The 27,038-nt window shown below is 41.6% G+C and overlaps 1 protein-coding gene across 8 annotated transcripts in view; it reads left to right on the forward strand.

Moving 5' to 3' along the window:
- The window catches only part of ep300b (EP300 lysine acetyltransferase b), a 44,490-nt gene continuing 17,452 nt past the window's right edge, over positions 1 to 27,038 (forward strand). For 2 of the 8 annotated variants that reach the window (XM_077502413.1, XM_077502450.1), the window contains exons 1-17: positions 2 to 1,938; positions 5,961 to 6,571; positions 9,105 to 9,284; positions 14,129 to 14,441; positions 14,614 to 14,727; positions 14,900 to 15,142; positions 16,457 to 16,556; positions 16,664 to 16,789; positions 16,965 to 17,082; positions 17,193 to 17,376; positions 17,533 to 17,610; positions 18,622 to 18,707; positions 19,082 to 19,234; positions 19,337 to 19,819; positions 19,916 to 20,167; positions 24,370 to 24,550; positions 25,412 to 25,563. In XM_077502413.1, coding sequence (XP_077358539.1) covers positions 1,845 to 1,938; positions 5,961 to 6,571; positions 9,105 to 9,284; positions 14,129 to 14,441; positions 14,614 to 14,727; positions 14,900 to 15,142; positions 16,457 to 16,556; positions 16,664 to 16,789; positions 16,965 to 17,082; positions 17,193 to 17,376; positions 17,533 to 17,610; positions 18,622 to 18,707; positions 19,082 to 19,234; positions 19,337 to 19,819; positions 19,916 to 20,167; positions 24,370 to 24,550; positions 25,412 to 25,563 — 3,468 coding nt within the window. In that variant the 5' untranslated portion in view covers positions 2 to 1,844. Of the gene's footprint in view, positions 1,939 to 5,960; positions 6,572 to 9,104; positions 9,285 to 14,128; positions 14,442 to 14,613; positions 14,728 to 14,899; positions 15,143 to 16,456; positions 16,557 to 16,663; positions 16,790 to 16,964; positions 17,083 to 17,192; positions 17,377 to 17,532; positions 17,611 to 18,621; positions 18,708 to 19,081; positions 19,235 to 19,336; positions 19,820 to 19,915; positions 20,168 to 24,369; positions 24,551 to 25,411; positions 25,564 to 27,038 lie in introns of all 8 variants that reach the window. The other 6 variants (XM_077502460.1, XM_077502469.1, XM_077502432.1 and 3 more) reach the window with 5 other exon arrangements.

The following is a 27,038-nucleotide window of genomic DNA, read 5'->3' on the forward strand; positions in this document are numbered from 1 at the left end:
TTCACGCCTATGTTGCTGTACCTCCAATCCATCCCTCCCCCCGCATCAGAGGAGTAGAAACAACAAGCCGCCATTTTGTTTGTGCGGACTGACCGTCCGAGCGGAGGAGATAACCGAGGGAAGGAGTGACTGGCGACCAGTGACAGCCGCTCGGACAACCGCCGGCTGGAAAACAACCTGGCCGAATCCCGTCCGCGTTACAAAGAGAGAAAAAGACGCCACCGGGAAAGAGAAGGCGGCTGTGGCGAGGAAGCGGGAGTCGGTGATATATATATATTTATATATAAGAAGGAAATACTCTGGGGGAAAAAAAATCCAAGCAAGGGGGTGTTTCGCGGAGCGGAGACGCGGAAGAGGGCTACATATCAAAACGTACGGGGGAATTTGGAGAGAAAAAAACGGCTGCAGGAAAACATGAAAAATAATGCGTGCGTCGCGGTGGAAGGAAAGAGCCCACATAGACGATTATATAAATAAATTGCTGCCGGGCAGAAGGGAGAGGTGGAAAGAAAGACAGGTTTAAAGAGAAGAGAAATTGTCAGGACCAACGCGAAGGGGGGCATTCTCCATCACAAAGAGTCAAATGAGGATTTTTTTTTAAACCCCAAATATTTTAAGGGGAGTGTCAATGTGGACCCTTTTTGCTTCAGAAATAGCCATAAATTCCGCAGCGAGCCAATGTCAATGTTTGTAACAATATCGCGGCAGCTGTGCTCCTGCTTCAGGTTTTTCAAGAAATCTTTTCCTCTTCTTGTGGAAAGGCAAAGACATCACCGAGAGCAGTGAGTGGCAATAGAGGTTCCTCCGGTTTTGCTGTCAAGCGATTTAACGAGTTAAATAAAGGGAGATGCTCATCTGGAGCTCAGATAAGTGATAGTCTGTAAAATCAAACAAGGCTAATTGGATCAATCTGACTGTCCGCTGATTGTCAATTAGCACCTCGGTTGCCCTCCAGAACTGTGCTAGCCTCGAATAAAGTCTGCTTCAGAATCGCTTGCACCGTTTGTGATTTTTGACAAGTTTCTTTGGTCTTTGTCGTTGCCTCGCCTGCATGCTGCAATAGGCACAATCGAGCCGATCGGGGTTGCAACCAGCAGATGTGCAATATGAGCCCGTTCTTGTGGACCCAGTGCCTTGCATGATTCAAACACTCAAATGAACTCAAGTGATCCATCTCACGCATGACCATTTTAGTTTTCTCTGAGCAGACACTATTCTCATACGTCCTTGTGCAGCATTTTCCAATTCTCTTTCCACGGGAGCAGCACTTAACACCTTTTCGCAACGCACCAGTTGATTGCCTTTTGGGATTTGGAAATCTGCCGCGATGTATGTCCAGCTGAGTGATATTGGCAACGCAACTGAGGGCTCTCCCAGTGTTGTATGAGAAACGCACCGCCCTCAAAAGTGTTTATCGGGATTCCCGTTGGACTTCTCACCGGAGCGTTTCAGGCTGGGCTACCGGATTCCTCCGCCGACTATGGCGGATAAGACTGAGCAAGCGACGGACGACGGATCCCGGGACAATTGTCGTGTCGCTGCCGAGGCTACATGAGGTTGTCAGCGGGCCGCACGTCGACTCCACCTTCCCACCTCCTTCTGTTCAAATCTGCGAAGAAACAAACTACTCTCCGCCACGGGAGGGGGGCTGATCTCTGCGCACAGGAATAAACCGAGACGGAGAGCGGTGGAACACTTCAACATAGCCGTCTTCTCCCCTCCCGTCCCCCAAGCGGTGGGGGGACGATCAGAAGCGATTCGGATTAGAAGGAACAAATAAGGGGAACACGATTGCCCTTTGTGGATCTAAAACTTTTTTTCCCCTTTTTGAATTTGTCAAAAATATGGCCGATAATGTTCTGGAGTCAGGCCCGCCTTCAGCCAAGAGGCCAAAGCTGTCCTCTCCAGCGCTCTCCGTGTCTGCAAGTGATGGAAACGGTATGTAGAGATTTCGTGTCCATTTTGTTTACGAGGAGACAATAACTTGGAAGTGTGCGTTTATTAGTTACCCATCTTGCAAATCCTGCAGCGTGCACGATTTGATCTGACACAAACATACATTAACAACTTGATCAGTGTGTTAGTCGTTTTTTTGGTGAAAGTGTGTCGCTCGAGAGTGAACCCAAAGTGGAGCTGACGGGGCTCGATCAACTTTCTCCGAGTAATGTTTTGAAGCGTTAGCATCGATGCGCTAACTAAGCTAGCGACTACAAGATCCACCTCCAAACAATGGGAGAGTGGAGTCACTCCAGTCGCCGTCAAAGTTCACGTTCTGCTTTAAAAGTGAACAAAATGGACGGACGTAACCGGGCATGCGCAAAATGTCATTCTTTTAAAACGGTGTATGAAACACCTCCGTTTATAGACGGCTTTTGAGAGGAAAGTGACGCTACACGAATGGGCTAGCAGCTTGTTTAAAAAAAAAAAAAAAAAAAAAAAAAGTGCTGCAGCCACCGGCGCATCTGTACTCGTTAGCCGGCTAGCTAAACACATCAGCTTTGATTTGCTCAACCGTATCGATCACCAGAACGACGCTTTTCCGTTGCAGCAAGCACTGCTGTTTGTACTTGCGGGGGAGATTTATGATAACATTCAAACCACTCGACGTATAGCTAGCTGCCGATAGACTCTGCTTTCAGCGAGCACTTGTAAAGCATCTATTGTTCGATACTTGATTGAAGTTGTGCAAAGCGTTGAAATCTAACTAAAAATGTCTGTTTTCTTTTAAATACGGCACCGCGTTCTAAAAGAATTATCGAACACTTAAAAAATGTCCCGTTTCAAGTCTTAAGGCCAAGTGGTTTTCACTTTTGTTTTACCGACAATGCCCTTCTGCTACTCCTTCCATTGTCTGCAAGCGCAGTGACAATGCTTCGCTGCTTCACAAATAATCGATCTCCACTTCTAAACCATTTGAATTCCTCTCAATTTAATTGCTTATTCACCCATTTAGAAATAACATAATTCCACCGTTTGAGGTTGGAAACAATACACTTTAGGCCTGTTTTGACCCTTCCCTTAACTACAAGGGAACTACAAGTATACTTTTGGGAGGCGTGATACAACACACATATTTAACAATTTCGGTTTTAAATTACACAACTTTAATTGTTCTGGGAAAATAAATCAAGTTATGCTACTTGTCTCCCCGTAAACTACATTTATAAGTAATCTGTGCTTTAAAATATCACTTGTTACAAATTCAACATAAGCTTAAATGACATCAATGAAATGTTTGCAAATGTGTAATATACATTTGTTTCTTCTAGGTCAGGTGTGTAAAACTATGTATTTATTTTTTTTGTCTCAGACGCTTGTAATTATGGTTTACCTCAGAGGGCCGTTAGGATGAATTCACGTAAATGTATACTTGTCATATACTCAACAAAAATCTAAAAGCAACACTTATTAGATTAACTCAAAGCTCTAAATATTCTTCCACATACACAATATCACAATTTCTCCTAAATATTGTTCATAAAGCAGTCTAAATCTGTGATGGTGAGCACTTCTCCTTTGCTGAGATATTCCATCCCACCTCACAGCAGGTGCGCCATATCAAGATGCTGATTAGACACCATGATGAGTGCACAGATGTGCCTTAGACAGCCCACAATAAAAGGCTAAACACAAAAAAATGTGCATTTTTTTTCCATTGGGGGTGGGGGCTTTCGACTCAGAAAACCAGTCAAGACCAAACAAAACAAAACTGCACCTTTCAGAGTGGCCTTTTATTTTGGGCAGTCTAAGGCACACCTGTGCACTAATCATGGTGTCTCATCAGCATCTTTATATGCCTCACCTGTCAGGTGGGACGGATTACTTCGGCAAAGGATAAGTGCTTACTATCACTGTATCACAGATTTAGACTGGTTTGAGAACAATATTTGAGAAAAATTGTGATGTTGTGTATGTGGAAGAAGTTTTAGATCTTTGAGTTCATCTCATAAAAAAATCAGAGCAAAAACAAAAGTTGCGTTTCTACTTTTGTTGTGTAAAGTATTGCATATGCACAACAACTTCATTGATAATGAGAAATCAGAAAGTTACTTTGAAATCAGAAATCAAAGGAAAACAGTTTTTTAAACTTTTCCAATATATTGGTTTACATATAGGTTTATATATAGGTTTGGTAATCTAATATCTGATATCTCAGGATGTAGTAATTAAAAGTGCAGACAATTTGCAATTTTGGCACAGAATAATTTTATTGGGAAAAAAAAAACATGAAATAGGGGCACATACTCATCTATAGCAGGCCACATGAAATGATGTGATGGCCCCGGTACCTTGAGTTAGACACATATTATTAAAATGCCCTCCAAAAATTGAGTGAAGTTTGACTTAGGGCAATGAGTATATTAACATGACCTGCAACTTTCCTGCTAGCGCTATTTTGCCATGTACGTCTTTCTCTTTGACCGAATCATGCGCTGGGCATGGTTTCTTCCTTACTTCACCACCTTATGTGTCTGTTCATGAAGCTTTCGGTTTGTTTTGCCATTGAAGATAGGCTGTATTAGCATTAGTAGCCTAACCAGAACCGTCAAATATATGCATTACCAGCCTAATCCTAATCTCAGTGCATATATGTTGTACCGTACGACGTACATATATAATTATGTACAGTACATGTACGTTGTTAAGAAATTGTAATTAAAAAAATGTCAGTGGGACTTGAACCCGTGACCTTTGCGCCTTTGGAGTTCAGCGCCGTAACCATTATGCCAGGAGCTAGTACACGTTCACTGGTCGAGTTTTTTATTTGTAGTTGTCTCGCGATTCACAGCAAAATAGCGCTAAGTGGCACGTTGCACCCTGCAAAATATCCACTTTGTTGTCTTACGTTATACAAATCCAACTGAATTCACTTAGTGATTTCATGAATTTATTGCTGTTTTTGTTTTTCAAGCTGATAAGTTTAGGCAGTGGCTACAATTTTGAGTTCTTTGGTTTTCATGTGTGATGTTCACTTAAAGTTAATATTTTTAAGCATTTCTATTTTGCAATAAAGCGACTGCATACACACAAAACTTTTTTTTGACATGCATGACACAAAAATTACTAATAAGCCGATGCTCAGAAATCATTGAGTGTTGGGGGAAGTCCATCCAGATTCCTAAAATAAAATGTAATGAATAGAAATGAAAGCTTAAATGGTTTTCAAATGTGTGTCAGCTTTGCCACATTAGAAATGTCTGTAAACCAGGGGTGGCAAACTCATGTTAGCTCAGGGGACGCATGGAGGGAAAAATATTACCAAGTGGGCCCCATCGGTAAAATAATGGTACATAACTTAAAAATGATTGCCATCAATTATACACAGATTTTCGCTATTTGTGTGCCAGCCCTAAATTACGGAGTTTACTATCATCATATTGTTCCGGAAAATAACACAAATGCAAATGGAACGCGGCAACACTTGCGCCTGTATGAGTTCCGGACGTGTTAAATCTATCTGCTTTGCATATATAGTTCCCAGAATGCATTGTGTGGCGCAATTAATGACGTTATAAGGATGTTAATTCCTTCATCTATTTGTGTCATATTTAACACGTTTGTCGGCCTATGATTTATAACAATAATAATAATAATAATGATGATGATGATTAAACAAACCCGAACTTTAAGTTGTATGTAAAATGACATCCAGGACGAATACCCCGTAGAAGTTGCATTGCTCATCTGAGGACTGCTTGTGAATGTACAAATTTAGTTTTGATTTTGGACGGCTGATTAATTAGTCCGACATTACAATTCTATTTTTATTTTTTTACTTTACAAAATCATCTTGCGGGCCTGATTAAACCCCTTTGCGGCCCTGATCCGGCCCGCGGGCCGTATGTTTGATACCTCTGCTGTAAACCATGAAACGTAAAAACTGACAGGACTGCTCTTATCTATTGAATCAGTCTATTTTGATTTTGCTGATTGGTACATTTTCACTTTGTTGCTTCTAGATTTTGGTTCACTCTTTGACCTCGAGCACGACCTCCCAGACGAGCTCATCAGCTCCTCAGACCTGGGGCTGACTAATGGAGGGGACATCAACCAACTCCATACTAGTCTTGGAGGGATTGGTTTGGGAAGCCATGATGCTGCTGCCAAACACAAACAGTTGTCCGAGCTTTTGCGTACTGGTGGCCCATCACAACAGGGTGGCTCTACTTCCAACAGTACTGGACCAGGGGCTTCCATGGGTATACTGGGAGGTGTCAGCATCTCCCCTGGTGCACCCCAAGGCATGCCGCCCCAAGGCCAACAGCAACAAACTGGACTAATGCAGCAGGCTGGGATGGTTGGCGGCGTGGCGTCACTGAATCGGGCAACCGCTATGATGGCTGCCCAGAGAGGCAGCAATGGACAGCAGCAGCAAGGTTTGATGGCGGGTCATGTGATGAATGGCTCGTCGAGAATGGGTTACTCTGGCAGTACAGGCATGGGTAACAACAGTAATCTTTTAGCTGAAACATTACAGCAGCAGCAGCAGCAGCAGCAGCAGGGTGGTCAGCAAATGGGGTCCGCTGCTCAGCCGGGGATACGACCACAGCAACCAGGAGCACTGAACAAGGTAAACGCACTCAAAGTCGCTAAATCCCGAATGTCGCTCAAATGCAGAATCGGAGTGTTGAAAAGCAAATATTGAGCCCAGACTACCATAACACATGGTTGCGTTTGTTTTCATTTGAACTATTGACTATCTGCTTCCATTTTCTATGTTATGTAAGGGATTGCTGCAAACAACAACACAAAACTTAAAGAAATCACAATGGACAGCTTTTATTAATAATACCTGAAATTTAGCTCAGAAGGCATTGAAATATTTTGATGACATAAGAAATTTGAATTAGGGGATCTCCTTCCTTTTTGATAGATTAAATCATGAACACTTCCTGAGAAAATTGGGTCGCTCCATATATTTAAAAGAAAAAAAAAAGGTTTTCCTAGGACTGGGTGATATGGGTGAAAAGTGTATCATGACATAAGTATTTCATATTGGTCAATTTTGATCGTTTTTGTTGTGTGCTACTCAACTAAGGAACTGGAGAAAAAAAAAAAAGAATTTTATTTTAACAATATTTAACCGACTCATTGAGTCATTTTCAACTGTAAGATGATATTTTGTCAATAATTAATGTGACAACTTTATTTTTTATGAACAATTAATACCTTTTAAAAAACAATTTTGCCACTTGCTGTTGACTGAAGATGGCATCACCTGTGCTGAGGAAACGGCTAACGATTACAACCATTCATGGCTCTGTTTGCTGACCAAACCCAAAAAACTGGTGAGCCGTGATTGGTCGTCACCTATTTCATCAGCAGAGGTGATGTCATCTTCAATCATATTACTTGTACATTGTACAACTTAAATTAAATTAACATTTCTTGTCAAAATTAACTCTGTAATGAAATTATCAAGTTAATTATGGACAAAATATTAACTTTTTACTGTTGAAAATTGCTCAATAAGTCCCTTTAATAAGAGGTCAATGCAACTATGAAAAAGTAATAATCTGGTCAATACAAAGATTAAATAAATGCCTTTGTAAACATAATGTGCTCAATAGGTCTGGGTGATATGGCTGAAACATGTATCACAATATCATAAATAAAGTATTTCATATCAGTCGAAATAAATTGATTGAAAGTAAAATAAAAACAAATTGATTAAATAAACAGATACCAAGAGGAAAATACTATTCAAAATATTTGGTAGTGAAACTCATTTTCAAGGAATGTACACTGTTTTTGTGTACCGTTACATTATAATGTAGTGTAATGGGCAATGTTGCTTACATCCATTTCTCCTCCAGCATATTATTTGTGGAAGACATGAGCCCAAAGCAGTATTGTTGATACAGTTTCATTAACCTTCATTCAATGTTCAATTAATACAAGTGTAGCACATCCAAAAACCGCATGCACTAAAGTTGACCAGCCGTCTTAGATCTACTTTATCTTTTTAGCGAGCTCATTATTGCCATAGGGACATTATTGTTTTACTTACCTGATTGAGGGTCAGAGCGAACACCGGAGTGACCCCGGGTTTTCACCGGATGCGGTTGCGGTGCAGTTGCGGTGCGGTGCGTCTTGACTGCGTGCTCCGGACGGGTCAATTTTTTTGTCAATCCACACCGGCTCCGCACAGCTGCGGTCCGGTAGCTCCGTCGCCGCCCACTTCCCAACGTGTCTCGCGGGACCGCGCGCGCGCTATCATGTGGCATTTCACAACGACAAACATACAGAAAGTCTGTGCTCAACAGAGAAGCAGAAAGAGAGGTAGACTTCTTTTGATTTAACCTTTTCTTCTTCTTCTGCTATGAGATTCCATGCAGCATCCTTTTTTTGGTTGTCCTTATAAAAAGGATGTGCCGTGTCATATATTATTTTGTGGTTTTCCACCTCCAATATAAACCTCTCCTCGTCCATGTTCGCTGGTGTCTAAACCGTGAATGAGCACATGGCCCGGCGACGCCCACGTCACGTTTTGCTGAAAAGCTTGCGAAATAGGAGCTAGCGAGTGTTTTATTCTGAAAGGTAACCGGAAATTTATTTTGAAACTGCGTCGGTCTTCCTGTCCCGCTCGATGTGTTTTGTGCTAGCTTGCCATTTGCCGGAGGCCTACCGCTGCGGCGTCCGACAAAAATAGAAAATAGGTCTATCCTTGCGGAAGGCCTGCGCTGCGGCACGCCGCAGCTGAGACGCAGTCGACACGCAACGCACCCGCAAGCGGTGTAAACTGCACCATTCGAATGAATGGAATCTAATTGCTTGCGTCGCCGGACCGCACCGCAACCGCACCGCAACCGCATCCGGTGAAAACCCGGGGTAAGCACGTCACCATGTATGGATGTAACGAACAACCTGTCATAATGGACGATATAATCGTGCAAGAGTTGAACTGAGTGGACTGGTCATTGCGTGCACGCTTAGTCGTTGTTTCAGCCGCTTCTTCATTTTGTATTGATATTGCTGCACGTGTCTACTGTGATACATATTGCTCGTGAATTATCGTTCAGCCTAAGTTGTCCTATCCTTCACATGCATTCACCCCTTTTCTCGTCATTGCAATATCTTTGTTTTCTCCTCACCTTCCATAGATGAATATGATTGCCAATGCGGGCCCCTATGGTGGCCCCTATGGTCAGTCTGCTGGCCAGGGGCTGCAAGGAGCAGGGCTGAGCCCACAACTCCAGAATAAGGCTGGGATGGCCAACAATATGGCCAGCCAGTTTAACATGGAGAAGAAGCTGCCAACGGGTCAAGGCATGCCTGGAATGGTAAGAATGATATATATTTTTAAAAATATTTATCCACTACAGCAGGGATCTGCAACCTGCGGTTCTGGTGCCACATGTGGCTCTTTAGGCCATGTGGATCGAAAAGTATCACCCAGAAAAAGTTTTCACCATTCGGGCGATCGTTCACTATGATGATGTTTAACCTTAGACATTTTCGAAGGATTGTTAAAAAAAAAAAACAATGGCTCCAGGTGGAGGAGTGGAACCGCCACTTGCCTTCGGAAGATGATGTGCGGCTTACATGATGTAAGCGTGAGTGAGTGAGCGATAAATAAAAAAAAATAAAATAATAATAAACAAGATTGTTAAAAAAACGAACATCATTGGATCAGTTCTTTACAAAACACCAGGCAAAAACACAGAGATAGCATGAATCAAAGAGGGCAAAAAACAAAGAGGACAGTAGTTAAAAAGGTAAATGACCATCATTTTTATTCTTTACTCTATTCTTTGTTCTTTACATTATGCACAACTCTCATTTATTGTGCAATAATCTTATTGTAACATGTATGTGTTACATGTTTTGATGCATTTATGCTTTATAAAACATTTATGTCTGAATTTTGGGAGGCTTGGAACGGATTAGGGAATTTACATGGAAAATGCGTGTACTGTCTACTTACAAGCTGCTTAAGAACTTTCTTCCAGAACCAATTAATTTCGTAAGTAGAGGTACCACTGTACTTAAAAATGTCCAAAAAGAGGAAAAGCAGAAAATTATAAAATGTCCATGAAATTGCGTAAAATGTCAGAAAAATAAATTAAAATGGCTGAAAAAAATGTCCAAAAAGAGGAAAAGCAGAAAATTATAAAATGTCCATGAAATTGCCAAAAATGTCAGAAAAATGAATTAAAATGGCAGAAAAAAATGTCCAAAAACAAAAGAAGAAACCCCTAAAATGACCATAAAATGTACACCTAATTGCTTAAAAAAAAGATAAAATTAATTTAAAAAAAATGCAGAGAATAAAATGTTCAAAAAATAACCATGAAATGTCCAAAAACAAAATAAAATAAAAAAATAAATCTAAAAAACTATCGTAAAATGTATGTATACGAAATTACCAAAAAGTCAGAATTAAAATAAAAGGCAGAAAAGAAAACATTTTAAAAAGTAGCTATGAAATGTCCAAAAATAAAAGAAATCCAAAATAATTACCACAGGATGTACACAATTGTCGAAAATATCAGAAAATTGCTATCAAAAAAGAGCAGAAAATAATGTCAAAAAATAGCCATAAAATGTCCAAAGAAGGAAGAAGAGAGGCAGAAAATTACCATATGTCCATGAAATTGGAAAAAATGTCAGAAATTTGACAGAAAGAAAAATAAAATAAAATATTCTTCAAATGAATTTGATTTAGATAAAAAAAAAAAAGAATTGAATATTCCATAAAATGTCAGTCGACTCGAAATATTTAAGTTGTCAGAAAAATAGACGAAAAGTAGATGATTTTTTTTTTTTTTAATTACCGAAAATGTCCAAAAAATTATGAAAATATGTCCAAAAAGAGGAAAAGCAGAAAATTATAAAATGTCCATGAAATTTCCAAAAATGTCAGAAAAAATAATAAAAATGGCAGAAAAAAAACATTCAAAAAGTAACCATAAAATGTCCAAAAACAAAAGAAGAAATCCCTAAAATGACCATAAAATGTACACCCATGATGAATGATAAAATTAATTTTAAAAAAATGCAGAGAATAAAATGTACAAAAAGTAACCATCCATCCATCCATTTTCTTGACTGCTTATTCCTCACAAGGGTCGTGGGGAGTGCTGGAGCCTATCTCAGCTGGCTCGAGGCAGTAGGTGGGGTACACCCTGGACTGGTTGCTAGCCAATCGCAGTGCACACAGAGACGAACAACCATCCACACTCACAAGCACACCTAGGGACAATTCGGAGCGCCCAGTTAACCTGCCATGCATGTCTTTGGAATGTGGGAGGAGACCGGAGTACCGGTGAAGACCCACACAGGCACGGGGAGAACATACAAACTCCACCCAGGAAGGCCGGAGCCTGGACTCGAACCCGAGTCCTCAGAACTGGGAGGGGGACGTGCTAACCAGTCATCCACGTGCCACCCAAAAAGTAACCATAAAATGTCCAAAAGCAAAATAAAATAAAAAAAAAATACTCAAAATTATCAGAAAATGTATGCATACAAAATTGCCAAAAAGACAGAATAAAAAAAAAAAAGGCAGAAAAGAAAACATTTAAAAAGTAGCTGTAAAATGTCCAAAAACAAAAGAAATCCAAAATAATTACCACAGAATGTACACAAAATTGCCGAAGATATCAGAAAATTGCTATCAAAAAAGGGCAGACAATGTCAAAAACTAGCTAGAAAATGTCCAAAGAAGGAAGAAGAGAGTCAGAAAATTACCATATGTCCATGAAATTGCCAAAAATGTCAGAAATTTGACAGAAAGGCAAAAAAGTCTAAAAATGTATGATAAAATTACCCCCCCCCCAAACCCCCACCCCCCAAAAAAAAATTAAAAAATCAAAAACGGAAGAAGAAAGGTAGAAGACAGTGTATTTTAAACTACTATTATTTCATGCTACGTATCTGTCTGTTATGGTGCAGTTTTAAATTAGCTCTTGAGCCCTCACTACATTGGACCAACACTAACACACTGTTTGTTCGTCACAATGTTCAAATGTTTTGCGGCTCCAGACAGATTTTTCATCATTTATTTGGCCTAAAATGGCTCTTTTGATAGGACAGGTTGACCCCTGCGGTACAGTACATCACCATACTCCCGAGGTCATAACAATAACCTAAAGCCTGGTTCACACGGCAAGATTTTAGAATTGTCGGCCGATTTCAAATCTTTGACAGACACCACACGTGAAGAGAAAAAATCACGGGAGTTCCAGTTTGGAACGTACCGGCCACACTGCACAATCAACACACCCCACACGAGCCGAGTTCATTCAAGAATGTGACGGGAAGTCTCACAAAACCTCTCGAGATTAAATGTGGCTTCCGAGTCGTCAACATGAGTGGATCCTGGTTTTCAGCCGAAAAACCGGCATAAAAAGAAAAGGTGTTGTTTAAAGGAGTGTAAATGGGCACTGGCGAGACATCGCTTGCCCTCGGCTCGGTGCTGGCGGCGCGGGTTGGCGTCCCACCCGGAGACCACGTTTATTTGTGGAGAATGTGTGTGCGTGTATTAAAAAAAAACAAAAACAAACGTGTAATAGCGCGAGCACGGACTTTCTGCTGCGTCATGACTGTTTTGATTTTGAATTCCCCGCCGGCTTCTTCGCTGGCTCGCATTCTGATTGGCTGCATGTCACTGTGAATCTGCTGCGCGGAGCGAAATCGGGCCAAAAAATCCAACATGTTGGATATGCCCGATTTAAAGTCGGGGGGTCCTTCCGAGTGCCGATATCGGGAGGCGCCGTGTGTGGTGACAATGCACACGGCAGGATTATCTGTGAAGATTATCGCTTGCGTCTCGGCGCGTCCTTACGATTGTCAGGAGGGGAAATTCGGGGCTAAAATCGGGCCAATTCTCCTGCCGTGTGAACCAGGCTTAAGGCAGCAAAGTCGGTCCTGCGTTTGATTGCGGGCTTTTCTTTGTGGAGTTTGCCTAGTCTCTCCTATGCCAGTGTTTTTTTTGTTGTTGTTGTTTTTTCCTCCAGATATTCCTCCTTTCTCCCATGGACCAAGACATGCATGTTTGATCAAGTTGGCAGGCACTCTAAATTGTCAATAAAAGTAAACATTAACGGTTGTCTGCCCCTATGTGTCAACCCTTATGGCGCTTTTGCACCGTACCGGTTCCACACCAAAGCGGCAATTTTTGTCCCCGGATGTTAGTGTCTCCACGGGACTTTTTCGGGGCCGAGCCGTACCGTTGTAACCGCTGTTTAGAACCCTTTCGGCAGCAGTTCTGCAGCGCCGGTTATCGGGGGACGAGCGGGGCCGTGACGTCACCTGTCGTCTGATTGGCCGACAGCAACGCCGCTGCCACCTCAAGCAACGCCGTGGCCCACGCCCATTTCCTTGTTTTAAGTGAGAGAGGCAGAAGCGCCCGCCGGTCTTCGCCAAAGTCATAAAAATACAGTATATACAATAAATATAATAATGTTTTACAACAACGCTTAACTATATTTATAATTTAAAAGGTACTTGTGGATGGATTCGTAATGTTTGTGGTTTTAAAAAAAAAAACATCGCGAGGCTGGTGGTGTGTTCCTATTCACTTGAATGAGAGCTCCAGCGGCAGACCTCCATTCACAAATAGCTGTCTCGCAATATTTCATACATGGTGGTCTATATTCCATTGTAAATATGGTTCAATGTTGGCGCGACTTACCACTCGGGAAATGTTATCTCAGATCCACACGCAATGCGGGAGTGCAGGCTTGCCGTGGACGGTTCAAATGTTGCCGCCCCCTTCACACCTTGCGCCAGTTGTAATGGAAAACCGGCGGTTGCGGTCTGGTGTGGTTGCGTGAGGTGTGGTGTGGTGTGGTGTGGTGCGGGCACGATGGAAAAGCGGCATTAGATTGACTATTATTGTCAGTCCAGTGTGTTAGCCCACCTCTCACCCAAAGTCAATCGAGATGCGACGCACACTACTCAAACGCTCCAGCAATTTGATTAAAGCTGAAAAGTGTATCATGACCAAGACGGGGAGAAAAAAAAAGGTTGAATTTAATTACACTGTCAGGATCTGGTGATGGATTATATGCATGTCTTCATCCAAGGAGGATACGCTTGTGTGAAATATCAGGCACTTGCCATATTGCCTTTGAAAAGATGTCAGCAATCTAATAATCAACATTCTATCTCTTGTCTCAAGATGCCTCAGCAGCAGCAACCTCCAGGCATTGGCAGCGTATCAGTCGGTGGAGCAGCAGCACCAGCAGCAGTTGGAGCGGCTCAGGTTGGACTTGGTGCTGTAGGGGCAGGTCCCTGCACAGCGCCCCCTACAGCAGACCCGGAGAAGCGTAAGCTTATTCAACAGCAGCTGGTCCTCTTGCTCCATGCGCACAAGTGCCAGCGAAGGGAGCAGGCCAATGGGGAAGTGAGGCAGTGCAACCTGCCACACTGTCGCACCATGAAGAACGTGCTTAACCACATGACTCATTGCCAGGCTGGCAAGTCCTGCCAGGGTGAGTTTATACCTTGAAGTTTGAACAATTGTTTATTATACGTTGGTTGCATATCATCCTGAATTGTCACTTAAGTCATCATTGTCCTTTTCTCCCTTTACTTTAAAACTTGCCCCTGTTATTGTCTTTTTTTTTTTCTTTTCTTTTTTCTTTTTTTTTTTTTGGGTCCTAGTGGCGCATTGTGCCTCATCAAGACAGATCATCTCTCATTGGAAGAATTGCACGCGGCATGACTGTCCTGTATGCCTGCCTTTGAAAAACGCTGGAGACAAGCGGAACCAACAGTGTGAGTGTTTCTCTTGCTAGCAGCATGGATGGTTGGATGTGGATGTCTGTTTTTCAACACAAGATTTGAGGCTATATGTATTACATATGGTCAACTCAGATGCATATTCTATTGTTTTGCTTCCTCAATATCATCAATCTTTTCCTCTTTATCTATCATCCCATCACCACAGCCCTTGTCAGTAGTGCAGGGCTCGGTTTGGTGAACTCTTTAGGTTCTGGTGTACCGGGTGGACAGTCCAATACTCCAAACCTGAACCCACCAAATCAGATCGACCCCAGCTCCATAGAGAGGGCCTACGCAGCACTTGGGCTTACCTACCAGGGCAACCAGATGCAACCACAGGCACCCCAGGCCAACTTGCCAAACCAGGGGATACAAGGGCAACCCGGGATGCGGAATCTGAATGTCATGGGTTAGTTTGTCATTAGTCATTTTCATAACTTCACTGTGAAAACAGTTGGGTCAAAAATGGACTGACCCGACTTTTTGAGTTGTTTCACTCTAAAAGTTGGGTCAAATTAAATTAATAATCAACAAAGCAACCAATTTTTTTTTTTGGGTTGTTTTGTGGATTATACAGTTGACCCCACTTTTTGGTTTAATCGAGTAACCCAATTAAATTGGGTCAAAAAAGAACTGACCGACTCAGTTAGTGAATACAAAATGTTAAATAACAAAAATATTTATTTAACCCGAAAATGATGCGTCAAATTAAATTAATAACCCACAAAGCACCCCGATTTTGGTGGTTATTTTGTGGGGGTATTCATTTGACCCAACTTTTTGGTTAATAACCCAATTGAACTGGGTCAACTCAAAAATGAACTGACCCCACTTTTTGAGTTATTAAAGCCAAATAGTTAAAACAAATTCAATTAAAATAAATTAAGCAACCTATTTATTCGCGGGTTGTTCAGTTTGGGTGAATTGAATAAACCAGAAAGTTGGGTCAGTCCCTTTTTGACTCAATTTGGGTTATTTTTGAGGCAGCTGTTTTTACAGTGTGTGTGGTACCTTGACTTCCGAGTGCTCCCATGTACAAGTTTTTTATGCTGAGCTACAGTTGCGGATGCACATTACGCTGTTAATTGGACAGGACGAAGCTCACACGTTGAAGCAAAAAAATTGGTAAAGCAACATCTTGTTATCTTAAAAAAAAAACATGTTGATGACTCGTAAGTTGAAGTACTACAAACAAGGAGTTACTGTACAATACTAATTGAATCCCTCAGGGCTTAAAGGGTAAGTCAACCCCCTAAAATATTTCTTGACCATATGTTCTATGCAGCCCCACTAGTCCAAATATGGTATTTTGATTAATATTGCGTTAGTGGAACATGAGTTAAGCATCATAATCCAGCAGTTTTTAATCAATATCAGAAAGCAGCCATGTTGCCACTTGCTGTCGAGTGAAAATGACATCACAGTTGCTCAGCTCTCAGGTAACAACCAATCACAGCTCAGCTTCAGAAAACAGGTGAGCTGTGATTGGTTGTTGCCTGAGCCCTGAGCAACTGTGATGCCATCTTCAGTCGACAACAAGTAGCAAAGATGGATAAAAACGGCTGGATTTTGCTGCATAACTCATTTTCCACATATGTAATATTAATCAGAATGTCATGTTTAGACTAGTGAGGTCACATAACACATTATCGTCAAGAAATGTTTAAGGTTGACTTCACTTTAACTCAACTCAAAGGCATATTCTTTAAATATCTCAATCCAGGAGGAAACTCAATGGGAGTGAATGGTGGAGTTCAGCCCTCAAACCATCAGGCGTCCCTGCTGCCAGACGCCATGTTGCAAAACAGTATAAATGCGCAGAGGTAGGACTATTTGATATTGGCGTCACCTGTTTAAAAAGGTTCTTCAGGCAGCTTATGCTCAACATAGCAAATGTATCTATTCCACCACCTTCTGGCCTTCACCACAGTTTGATGAATGATGGTGGGGGGAACCTGGGATCCATGCCAACTGCAGCTCCTCCTTCTGCAGCCATGAGGAAGTCCTGGCATGAAGACATCACGCAAGACTTGCGAAACCACCTTGTGCACAAGCTGTGAGTCTGCCGCCGAGCGTTTCAATGTTTCCCTTCCTCCCTTTTATCAGCCAAAACAAGTTTAGGGACATTTTCGCTGTTTCATGTGTTTTTTTGTTGTTTTATTTCAACCTTACTTGTCTTTTTAAAATGTGGAACAAATCAGAATTTAACTTCTATTTCTGTTTGTGTGTAGGGTCCAGGCCATCTTTCCTACTCCTGACCCAGCCGCTCTGAAGGACCGGCGGATGGAAAATCTAGTGGCATATGCTCGTAAAGTAGAGGGGGACATGTATGAGTCGGCCAACAGTAGGGTAAATAACAACACTTACTTTTGTAGCCAATCAGCGCATGAAATAAAAAAACGTCATCCATCATTATTTACGTATCACTGGGCTGTAACATTCTTGCTACTCGTCTCAAGGCGGAGTACTACCACCTTCTGGCAGAGAAGATCTACAAGATCCAAAAGGAGCTTGAGGAGAAGAGGAGGACTCGTCTTCAAAAGCAGGGAATGATGCCGGGGCAACCTGGTTTGGCCTCCTCAGGCTTCCCACAGGGGCCTCTCGCTATGGGTCAGCCCCCCATGCCACCAGGTCAACCCCCAAGTAAGTATACAATACATGCCATTTGTACTTCTTAGATGGTTATCTGTTCACCAGTAGCCATAATTATAATATAATTGAAAAATATATTTTAACTCGTGGAAGTATGGAGGAAGACGTGCTCTGGTATTCTGGTAAAACAACTTGTCATTCTGTCAGATGGTCCTCACGCTGATCCGTCCATGATCCGACCCGGAGGACCAAATCAGATGGCGAGCAGGATGCAGAACCCAGCAGGTGAGTCTATTCAACTTCCTGTAGAAACTTTTCAAAGGCGCCTACATCAGCTGCAGGAATTAAGCATGTATGGACATTCATGGTTAGATTATTGAAAGAAGTTGAATTTATGGATTCTAACCTGCCAGCTTTTATGTTATACTTGTGGCGGAGATGAAGGGTTTCACTCTGTTGAAAGAAAACCTGCTTTAATGTACTGCACAGTAGGGTTGTCACAAGAACCGATACTTCGGTGCCAAGTCGATGCCAAGATTCTGAAAATGTGATGGTACTGCCTTTTCTACAATACCCGAAGTACCGATTGGTATCGAGGTGGCATATCTGGCCGCATCTTTTGTGTTGTTTTGGGGGTGTTTATTTATTTATTTTATTATTTATTTATTTTTTAAATCCCACACGCACTCACTCACACAAGCTTACACCATGTAAACTGGGTGGATATGAGCGCTTATCTGGCAACCCACGTTACGTCTAATGACGTCACGTGACTACCCTTTCGCTGCTACAATAACAAGGAAGTAGAGTAACATGCGTGCACCATGACAGTAGTCCGCACATCTGCGTCGTCTTCAACTGCAGCGGCCCCTCAATTAGTTGAAAAGAAAAAACTCCAAAGTCTCGTATAGAAGTACTTTGGATTTGAGGTTGATGCGCAGGGATTGAGATGCCGAAACCGTTTCCAGACGAGTTTAGTTTACAATTTTTTTAAATATACAAAAATGGACAAATTGCGGGTAATAAGCAAGCGCTCAACACAAATTACCAATCTAAAAATAATAATAAAATAAAATATAAACAAAACAAAAAATGGCCCGAGATGCTACCAAGCAATAACAGAAAAATCAACTAAACCAAAACAATACACCCCAAATAGCATATCCTTAGGAACAATCTGCATCATTGCTTAAATATGTACACCATTTCTGCCATCGTCTTTTGCCCAAATTGTTTTGGAGGCGTATGCAGTATGTAATTATATCATTCATTCTTGATCTCATACTTACCATATAGGGATGAACCAGTTTGGCCAGATGGGAATGCAGTCAATGGGTCAAAGGTCAACACCTCCGCTTCCACTCAGTGCTCCGATGAACCAGGTTGGTATCGCCAAGTTGGGAAACTTCAGCTCACTACCTAAGTAGCATGACGACTGAACAGCAAAAAAAAAAAAAAAAAAGGCAGACTAGTAATGAAAATAATGTGTTGGTGTTGGTATTGAGTGGTGGAGTAATAAACCTTTCGCATATACTTGTGAAAGTAAGGAACTTACAATTTCACTCGACGAGACAGTCACAGGGAGGTACCGCTGGAGGACGATCATGCATGCTGCACTTGTACGCAACAGTAAAGGTGGGAGGGCTGAGGTGGATCAAACCATTTTCTAATCATATGGGGGTGGGGGGTACATTTATTGTTTAAATATTAGTTTAAAAGTATTTTATATTTAACGAACACTTTCTTTGCTTTTTAGATGGCTATGGGATCAGCAAGGATGGCACAGCCAAATGCCACACAATTACCGAACCAGTACCTCCCACCAGGCCAGTTTCCTGGGTCCAGTCCTGGTCTTGGTTCCGGCCCTGTTGGTGTGAACCAGCCCGGATCACAGGCTGCTGTGCCGCTGGTAAAGATTTAGGGCCAGAGATCATGTAGCATGACTATGAGATCTGATCATGATGAGGCATTCTTTTTACAATCCTCGTATTCATTTTTGTGTCCTGTGCAGCAGAACCAGATGTCAACGCCACCTTCGCTACCAGCTGGCAGCCCTTCAGCCCAGTCTGCCACCCCCGCCTCGGGCTCTGCAGCCTCTATTGGCTCCTTGGGGACTGGTGGTGTCTGCGGTGCAGGGCCTCTGCCCAACTTGCCTCCATCGTCCACGTCAAACCAGCCCGGCGCATTTCCTCATTGTCCGCCCATCCGAACAAACTCTCCCTCACCAGCACGCAGCTTAACGCCTCAACCTCATCAGACGACTCCTCGTTCGCAGACGCCTCAGCCGCAGACCCCGAGCACTCCCCAGCTGCCTTCTCAGAATCAACTGCAAGCATCTCAGCCGCCACCGCAGCTACCAGGGAGCTCTGAGAAGGCTCATCAGCTTCCACAGCAGACCCTTGGGGGTGCTACTACCTCGGGCCCCCAGGCAGCTCAGGCTTCTTTGGTGCCTATCCAGAATGCACATGTGCCATTACAGCTGCCACCAAGCCCAGTGAGTAGATTTCACTAGTTATCCTCACAACCCACTTTTGTTTTTAATCTACAAAGACAAGTCAACTTATTTTTTTTTCTTGTAACCCTATTCTAGCAGCTGTCTCCGAAGCTGCCTGTAAAAACGGATGGCCAGGTGTCTTCACCAGCCTCAGTCAGCAGCAGTACTGGTCCAAGTTCCCAGCTTGCCCCACAGGAATGTCCCGCTCCCATCCAAGAGGATATCAAAATGGAAGTGAAAAAACAGGTGGAAGAAGAGGAAGAAGAAGACGAAACCCAAGGAGAGGGCAAGTCTCTGGGGAAAACGGGCAAAGTTGAGCCGGACGAAAAAGCGGAGGAGAAGGTTGAGGTAAGAATGTCCTTAAGCCACAAAAGCCTTTAACATAATAAATGTTCTTGTGATGCACAATATTGGAACAATATACAATGAAATAGATTTTTTTTCTTGTGGAAAAGTAACCAGTCTCAATATATTCTTTTCTAATTAAGTTTTTTTTAGTGTTAGTTAGGAGTGGGAACCTCTGGGTACCTCACGATACGATACGATATGCGATACAAAGCTCACAATAGCGATTATCTCACAATATGATGATACCGCGATTATTGATATATTGGTCAGGTAATAAGTCCATGATAATCTACGATAAAACTACTCAAGACATAAACAGTTTTTTCAATGAGAAATTAGTTTCTTTTTAGACCATCACTGAAACACATTAAAACTGGTGTCTACTTCACAGTGAGTACTTTAGTGTGTGCGTATTTAAAAAAAAAAGCAACAAAAAAAAACAAATACAAATGTCTTCTTAAAAGAGACCACTTTCTGTGAACAAATTTGAGTCTTTCTTAAAGCTACTATATGGAGGAAAAAAATATCTGAACAATAGTTTTTTTATTTGACCATTTATGACTGAAACATATTCTAATTAGTAGATCAACATCTTAGCTGTTCACAATGGGTACTCCTACAAGCCTCTGGCCAATATTATTTAGGAAGCGTCCGGTCCGAATCCTTCGAATTTCCCGCCCTCTGTCTGCGTGATGTGACGTCATGCACGTTCTCGTCAGTTGTTTCCTGTAGTCGCGAAGACGGAACTAGTACAGATTTTCGCTGCCCCAGACACCCGCTGTTACTCCGCGGAAGGCTGCTTAAAAAAGAAATGAAAACAATGTCAAGTGCCACGAAAAAAAAATAAATAAATCAAAACTTGATAGTGACCGACGCCAGGCAAGAACAAGAGTGAACATTGGTTTGACATTTCAGCGGTGGAGAGAGTTGAGATTGGACTTGGATTAGAAAAGTGATTCACAGCTGGCTTTCTTTCTCCTCCAAAATGTAAGAAGCGAGTGTCTTGACATTTAGAAGAAAATGTGTTGTTTTCAAATAGCAGTAACCTCAAGATCGATCACTTCTCGGTCGTAACTATTGGGGTGAAAGTGAGGTGGACGGCAACATTTAGCGTGAAAGGGGCGGCAAAGTTGAATGTAATAGATAGGGGTGTCACGATTCGCCAACTCCACGATTCGATTTAAATTTCGATTTTGGGGTCACGATTCGATTTTTTTTTCGATTTTTTTTTTTTTTTTTTTTTTTTCCGCTCCCCCACTTTATAACACAGAGGCATATGCTTCTGTAGGCTAAGGCTAGTCTATGATCATTGGTTCTATTCATTGTACAGTAAATCTTATTTCAAAAGATCGGCTACATATAGGTGATGCAATTTCCATATTATTTTTGTGTAAATTTATGTAATATATGATAATTGACATTAGGCAGGAATGATCAAATTCAAAGAATTTATTTACAATATAAAGTTAACCGTCTTGTTCTTACTGAAGTGTAAAATAAAAAATAAAAAAACAAAAACAAAAAGTCACAGTGGGTGCCTGCCATCTATTGACTGTTTTTGGTTACAACAGTGTGCTGTGCGTTCCTCTTAAAATAATGTGCAATGTGCAACAACAACAAAAAATATATTGTATCCAAAGTCATGGAACAAATACAGCCTGAACAAACTATATCCCAACATTTACAGTTGCTGGGCATACTGTAGCGTGGTTCAAGTACACTAATTAAATGTTTGAATCCAGCGTTTTCCAAGGCTGCAGGTCTGCTGCTATAAATAGACCTATGGATCTGGCGTTTCGCGCGAGCTGAAGTGTGTGGAAGTTTCACTGTAAATGAGGATGAAATAGTTGGTTGGACCGTTGTTTTCCCACTTCTAGTTGAATTTGATAAATCTAAATCTTTGTGATGCCTGCGTAAATGTCCCGTCATGTTTGTCGTGTTTCCCGTTGTTACGGCTGGCGGCTCGGGCCCGCCGCCGGCTCCGCTCCCCTAGTATGTATGTGTGTGTTTGTGTCGGCTGGTGCCCGTATAATGGTACTTCAGTTTGAATGCGCCAGCGCGACACTCTGATTGGAGGACTGTGCCAGCGCGACACTCCGATTGGACGACTGTGCCAGCGCGACACTCCGATTGGACGACTGTGCCAGCGCGACGCTATTGTGTATCCGTGTATTATACCCCTATTGGTTATTGTTGTTTCTCCTCCGTTCTGTCAGTTCTGTCAAATGCGGTTATTATTTGTTCACCTTCCACTTTCACTCCCTTGTCAAACCCCTGCCTGAAATTTCAATTAAAACTACTCAGATGTTAAAGTCGACCCGTGTTTATCTACTCTATATTTTCTGTTATTGTGTTACTTCCCTTCCCCTTGACGAGCCGGGCGTAACACCGTGGCCGAGTACAGTACGCGCACATAGCATATCTTGCAACTGTGGTCTTTTTATCTGGTCTTACGTTCACGTTGTCGACATAACTCACCGGGAACGCAAAATGTTTCCAAACTGGTGACGAGAGAAGCGGGAGCGGCTTGAAGCACCATTGCTGTGTCTGTCCGCGCTTGCCATCATGACTGCAGGAGAAGTCAGCTAACAAGTGCCGTTAGCTAGTAGCTGAATGGCTGCGTCTCATTTGCTTTCCTGGGAGGTGGCGGTGGCGGCGGTGGCGGCGGGCGCGGGGGGGGGCATCGAATCGTGTGTCCTCTCTTCTATTTCGATGCTCGAAATCGTGACGTAATTTCGATCGATTTCGATAAAAAATCGAAATCGTGACACCCTTAGTAATAGAACAGAATGACTTTATGAAGAACAGACGTTCCATTCCGCGGCGTTTCAATCAGGCTAAATGTTGCCTTATTTTCCTCCGTGAAAACAGCCTATTGTAGCTACATTATGCTAACGGAATGTGAACGGTACTACTGAATGGCGATAACATTCACGGCCGTATCACACTAAGTAGTGAATGGGTCTATATGTTTTTCACAATCGTCAATTTCCATAACTGACAGCCCACCTTTCGGCTCATGCACAATGACGCTAGCCTGGGGGCGACACACACTAATAATGACTAGAATCAGGTTGACGTCCGTCGAGCGGGGTGACTACAATATGTAACTGCATATTAACATCGGAATGAGGTCCAATTAATTGACGTAATTTGCACATCGTTTTGGAGTACAGCACAGGACTGGACTTCGACCGACTAAAGCAATATGATCTGCACGTCCCGTGGACATCAATTGTTTAGTAGGGATCGAGAGTCTCATCCCGTGAAGTGGCCAGCTTTGTGTAACGTTATAAAACTTCTTACCTCTGAAAACATAGTTTAATTGGATATGAAGAGCCCAGTCTTCAGTATTGAGGTCGTGCACGTACGAGTGCGCGCAGCGTGTACGAGCGTGCAGTTTGTTTTCGGCCACAGGTGGCAGTAGCGATTTAAATTTTTAAATCTTCCATATAGCTGCTTTAAACACTATTGTCATGCAACATGTCAGTCAGTCACAGTCAATTGTTTCATTTTATAAACTGTGACAATTTTTTTTTGTGTAACATTGCAAAAGTAAATAATTAACATTACTTAAATATTAAATAAATATTAATATTCCTCAGAAATTGTGTTCTTCAAAAATTCAAAACAAAATATGTTTTAAAATGTTAAAATTTAAAATATAATACAATTTTTTCATATAAACGTATACAAAACACAGTCAGATGCTGGACAAATAAATGTCTTACACAAGTACAAGGTCATGAGTCTTCTTGCCTAAAGACTTCCGTACATTTCCCTGCCACTCTTATGAGGCACTCCCCCTAGTGGCCTGCCAAATAATTGCTCAATAAGTAATGAACAATGGAGCCATTATAGTGGCTGTATATTAAGTACAAATATCACGATACTTGCGTAGGCGTATCGATAATCTATCGGGAGACAAAATATCACAATTTATCGAGCGTCACACTCCTTATGTTAATAGTAATGCTCCTAGATACTGTTCTCCTATTGGATGGTGATGTGCATTTAAAGTGTCATCTGATCGGTCAAAATTAGATAAATTGATACGGAATTGGACGCTTTTAGCGCACGTCTATGCAATATGTATCATCGGCCGTAGAATATTCCCTGTCGGTTTCTTTTTTGTCAAAAGTGGCGGCATGCATTTTACATCAGTTTCTTCCAGGGAAGAATAAATCATGTCTTTATCCCAGATAAAGAAAGAGAATTTATCAGAAGATGGGTGTAAAGCAGACACCATGGATACGTCGTCATCCTCTGCATCTTCGTCGGTGGAAACTGGGGAAGACAAAAAGCCAGAGGTGAAAAAAGAACCCAAAGAGCAAGACGAGGTGTCAGCAGGCTCCCCAGCCAGCACTCAAAGCAAGAAGAAAAGTAAGTTTGCACTCTGCTGACAGCAACCTTTAATTGCATAACATGAAGTAGCTGTTGTGGGAGAAATAATTGATTTGTTAATACATTGTGAGGTAGATATAGCCGCTATTAGGCCTTGGGAATCCTGTGGGTCTGTAAAGGGGCATATTTTTCGAAACAATCTATAATTACATTTGGAAACGACTGCACCAATTCTTGTGAGTGAATAATTGGAACGATGAATTATTACATAATTAGGCTGATAAACATTCAATATGCGTATCCACAAAAAACCAAAAAACGGGCAAAATATGGAGGGTAACATCCACCACCACCCAAAACAAAAAAATACATGAAAAAAAAATAAAAAGATAAATTCACGGGTGCCGAACTGCTAGTATGCAGGATTCAGTGTTTACCCGTGAGCTTGATTAAAAAGACTGTTATGATTATGCCAATTATTAGAAAACGTATCATTGAAGCATGTTTATTGGTTACTTTCTACAGTATACGTTTCTATTTGGTTTTAGTAGAAAATGGTGAAATTTAATAGATCCAAATATAAGTATTAATAATACTTTGTTGAAAGCAGTCACACAGTCAAGAAAATATGCCATTTTAGAAAAATTGCATCAATTCTAGAAGCATAGAGCTGCATCAATAATTGAGCTGAGGCTCTCTGAATCAGAATAGAAATCAAATCGCGAGGTGGTGAGATTTTCCCGCCTCTATGTATGAGTTATGGGAATGTTGACCCCTCAGCAGAGGCATGTATCCTTTTTAGCCAACATTTTTCTTATCGAAGCCAATGTGTTCCCACCATTAATTTTTCTTACCTGCCTCCTTTGTGCTATTTGTTGTTCTCGTTATCTTCGGGCCCAGTCTTTAAGCCAGAGGAGTTACGTCAGGCACTGATGCCCACCTTGGAGGCTTTGTACCGGCAGGACCCCGAGTCCCTCCCCTTCCGTCAGCCGGTGGACCCCCAGTTACTGGGAATACCCGTACGTATTCGAACTAGTAACAAAACTAACCTGGTAAGGGACTGCACTGGCTGCCATTTTGCTTCAACTCCTCTAAAAATGTAGTTTTTGTTTGTTTGTCATATTCATCTTTCAAACTTTCTATTATTTCTTCATCTTTGAGTATTTGAAATGTGTTTGATTGGCATCATCTTCCTGCAGTGCCTTCATTTTTTTTCTCAACTGTTGCACGTCAAAGGTTAAGGAAATGTGATTTGGATGTGCGTTGCTGTCTCTTCGTTTACGAAATGTAAATCAAAGCAATTCCTCTTATGAACGTTTCATTGATTACAAGGCACATCTAGGTGATGAAAATTGTTTACATTCCAAAGTATTAGTTATTAGGCATACACAATAAGTGACACAATTTAGTAAGTTCCAAGCGTCCACTGGCCCTTATTGTCAAACTTTCCCATCACATAACTTGATGTAAAATTATGTGAATCATATTTGTGACCAGAGAACAATTTTTTTAACGCTCATAAGCGAATTGCTTTTGTTTATGACACTGAATCATTTTCCTTTTTTCTTTTCTTTTTTTTTTTCTTTTTTTTTTTTTAAAAGCCCTTTGTGAATCATAACTTGTGTCATCATTCTTGCGTTCCATCGCTTGCTTTCTAGTTCAGTTCCTCACCAGTAGCGGTTGTTAGTAGGCAGTATGTAGAAGCGGGCCAGTAAGTGTCATATTGAGTATATTGTGTGAGTGCCTGTCTTGCTAGACATTGTTTCATGTGAAAGTGATTAATATTCATTAACATGCGTGACTGGCTGACATTAACAGACCCTTTTGAACTGCCTCTCATGACTTAGCTTGCTATAAATATATGACAAAAAATACATTTGTACATTTGGTATTACGGCATACATTACATTCTATATGCGGGGAAAAAAAAGAAAAGAAATACATGCTAATTGTATGTTCACAAAGAGAGGTCATGGTATTTCTCTGAAATGACGTTGCCATGGTAACACAACAACTCACACCGCTTCTAATCATTTGGTTAAATCTGCTGCCGCAACAAAATCTGTGTTCCAAACGATTGTTTGACAGGGTCAGAAAGCGCTCGAAAACGTATGTATTCCAGTTGCTGACTTATGCAACCTTGATCTCATGTTGCTGGCGCTGTTAATGCCAACCACTATGTTGCTAAAAACGTAAAGCTTTGTCCGCTTTTTGCCATTTGCCTGGTTTGGTTCTTAGTTTTGCACCCCGTTAACTTGTGTTAGCTTAAGCTGCTTGTATTGGGCTTTGATCCATATACCTTTAGTTTATTTTTATTCAAATCATTTGGATCATAAGGCAGGTTTCGGTTGCAAAACTATACAATATGTCAGTAAAGTTTGGGGTAACTATTCTGCTTTCGTGTGAAATCTCAGGATCAACCTAAAATGCAGGAAAACTTAATTTGACCTTTTGAATTTTAAACACCCATGTCAATATTTATCTTTAGTTTTTTTTTAAACAGGTTGCCTTTCTCCAACAAGGAGAT

This window comes from Festucalex cinctus, chromosome 1 (genome assembly GCF_051991245.1).
Source record: "Festucalex cinctus isolate MCC-2025b chromosome 1, RoL_Fcin_1.0, whole genome shotgun sequence".
Lineage (NCBI taxonomy): Eukaryota > Metazoa > Chordata > Actinopteri > Syngnathiformes > Syngnathidae > Festucalex > Festucalex cinctus.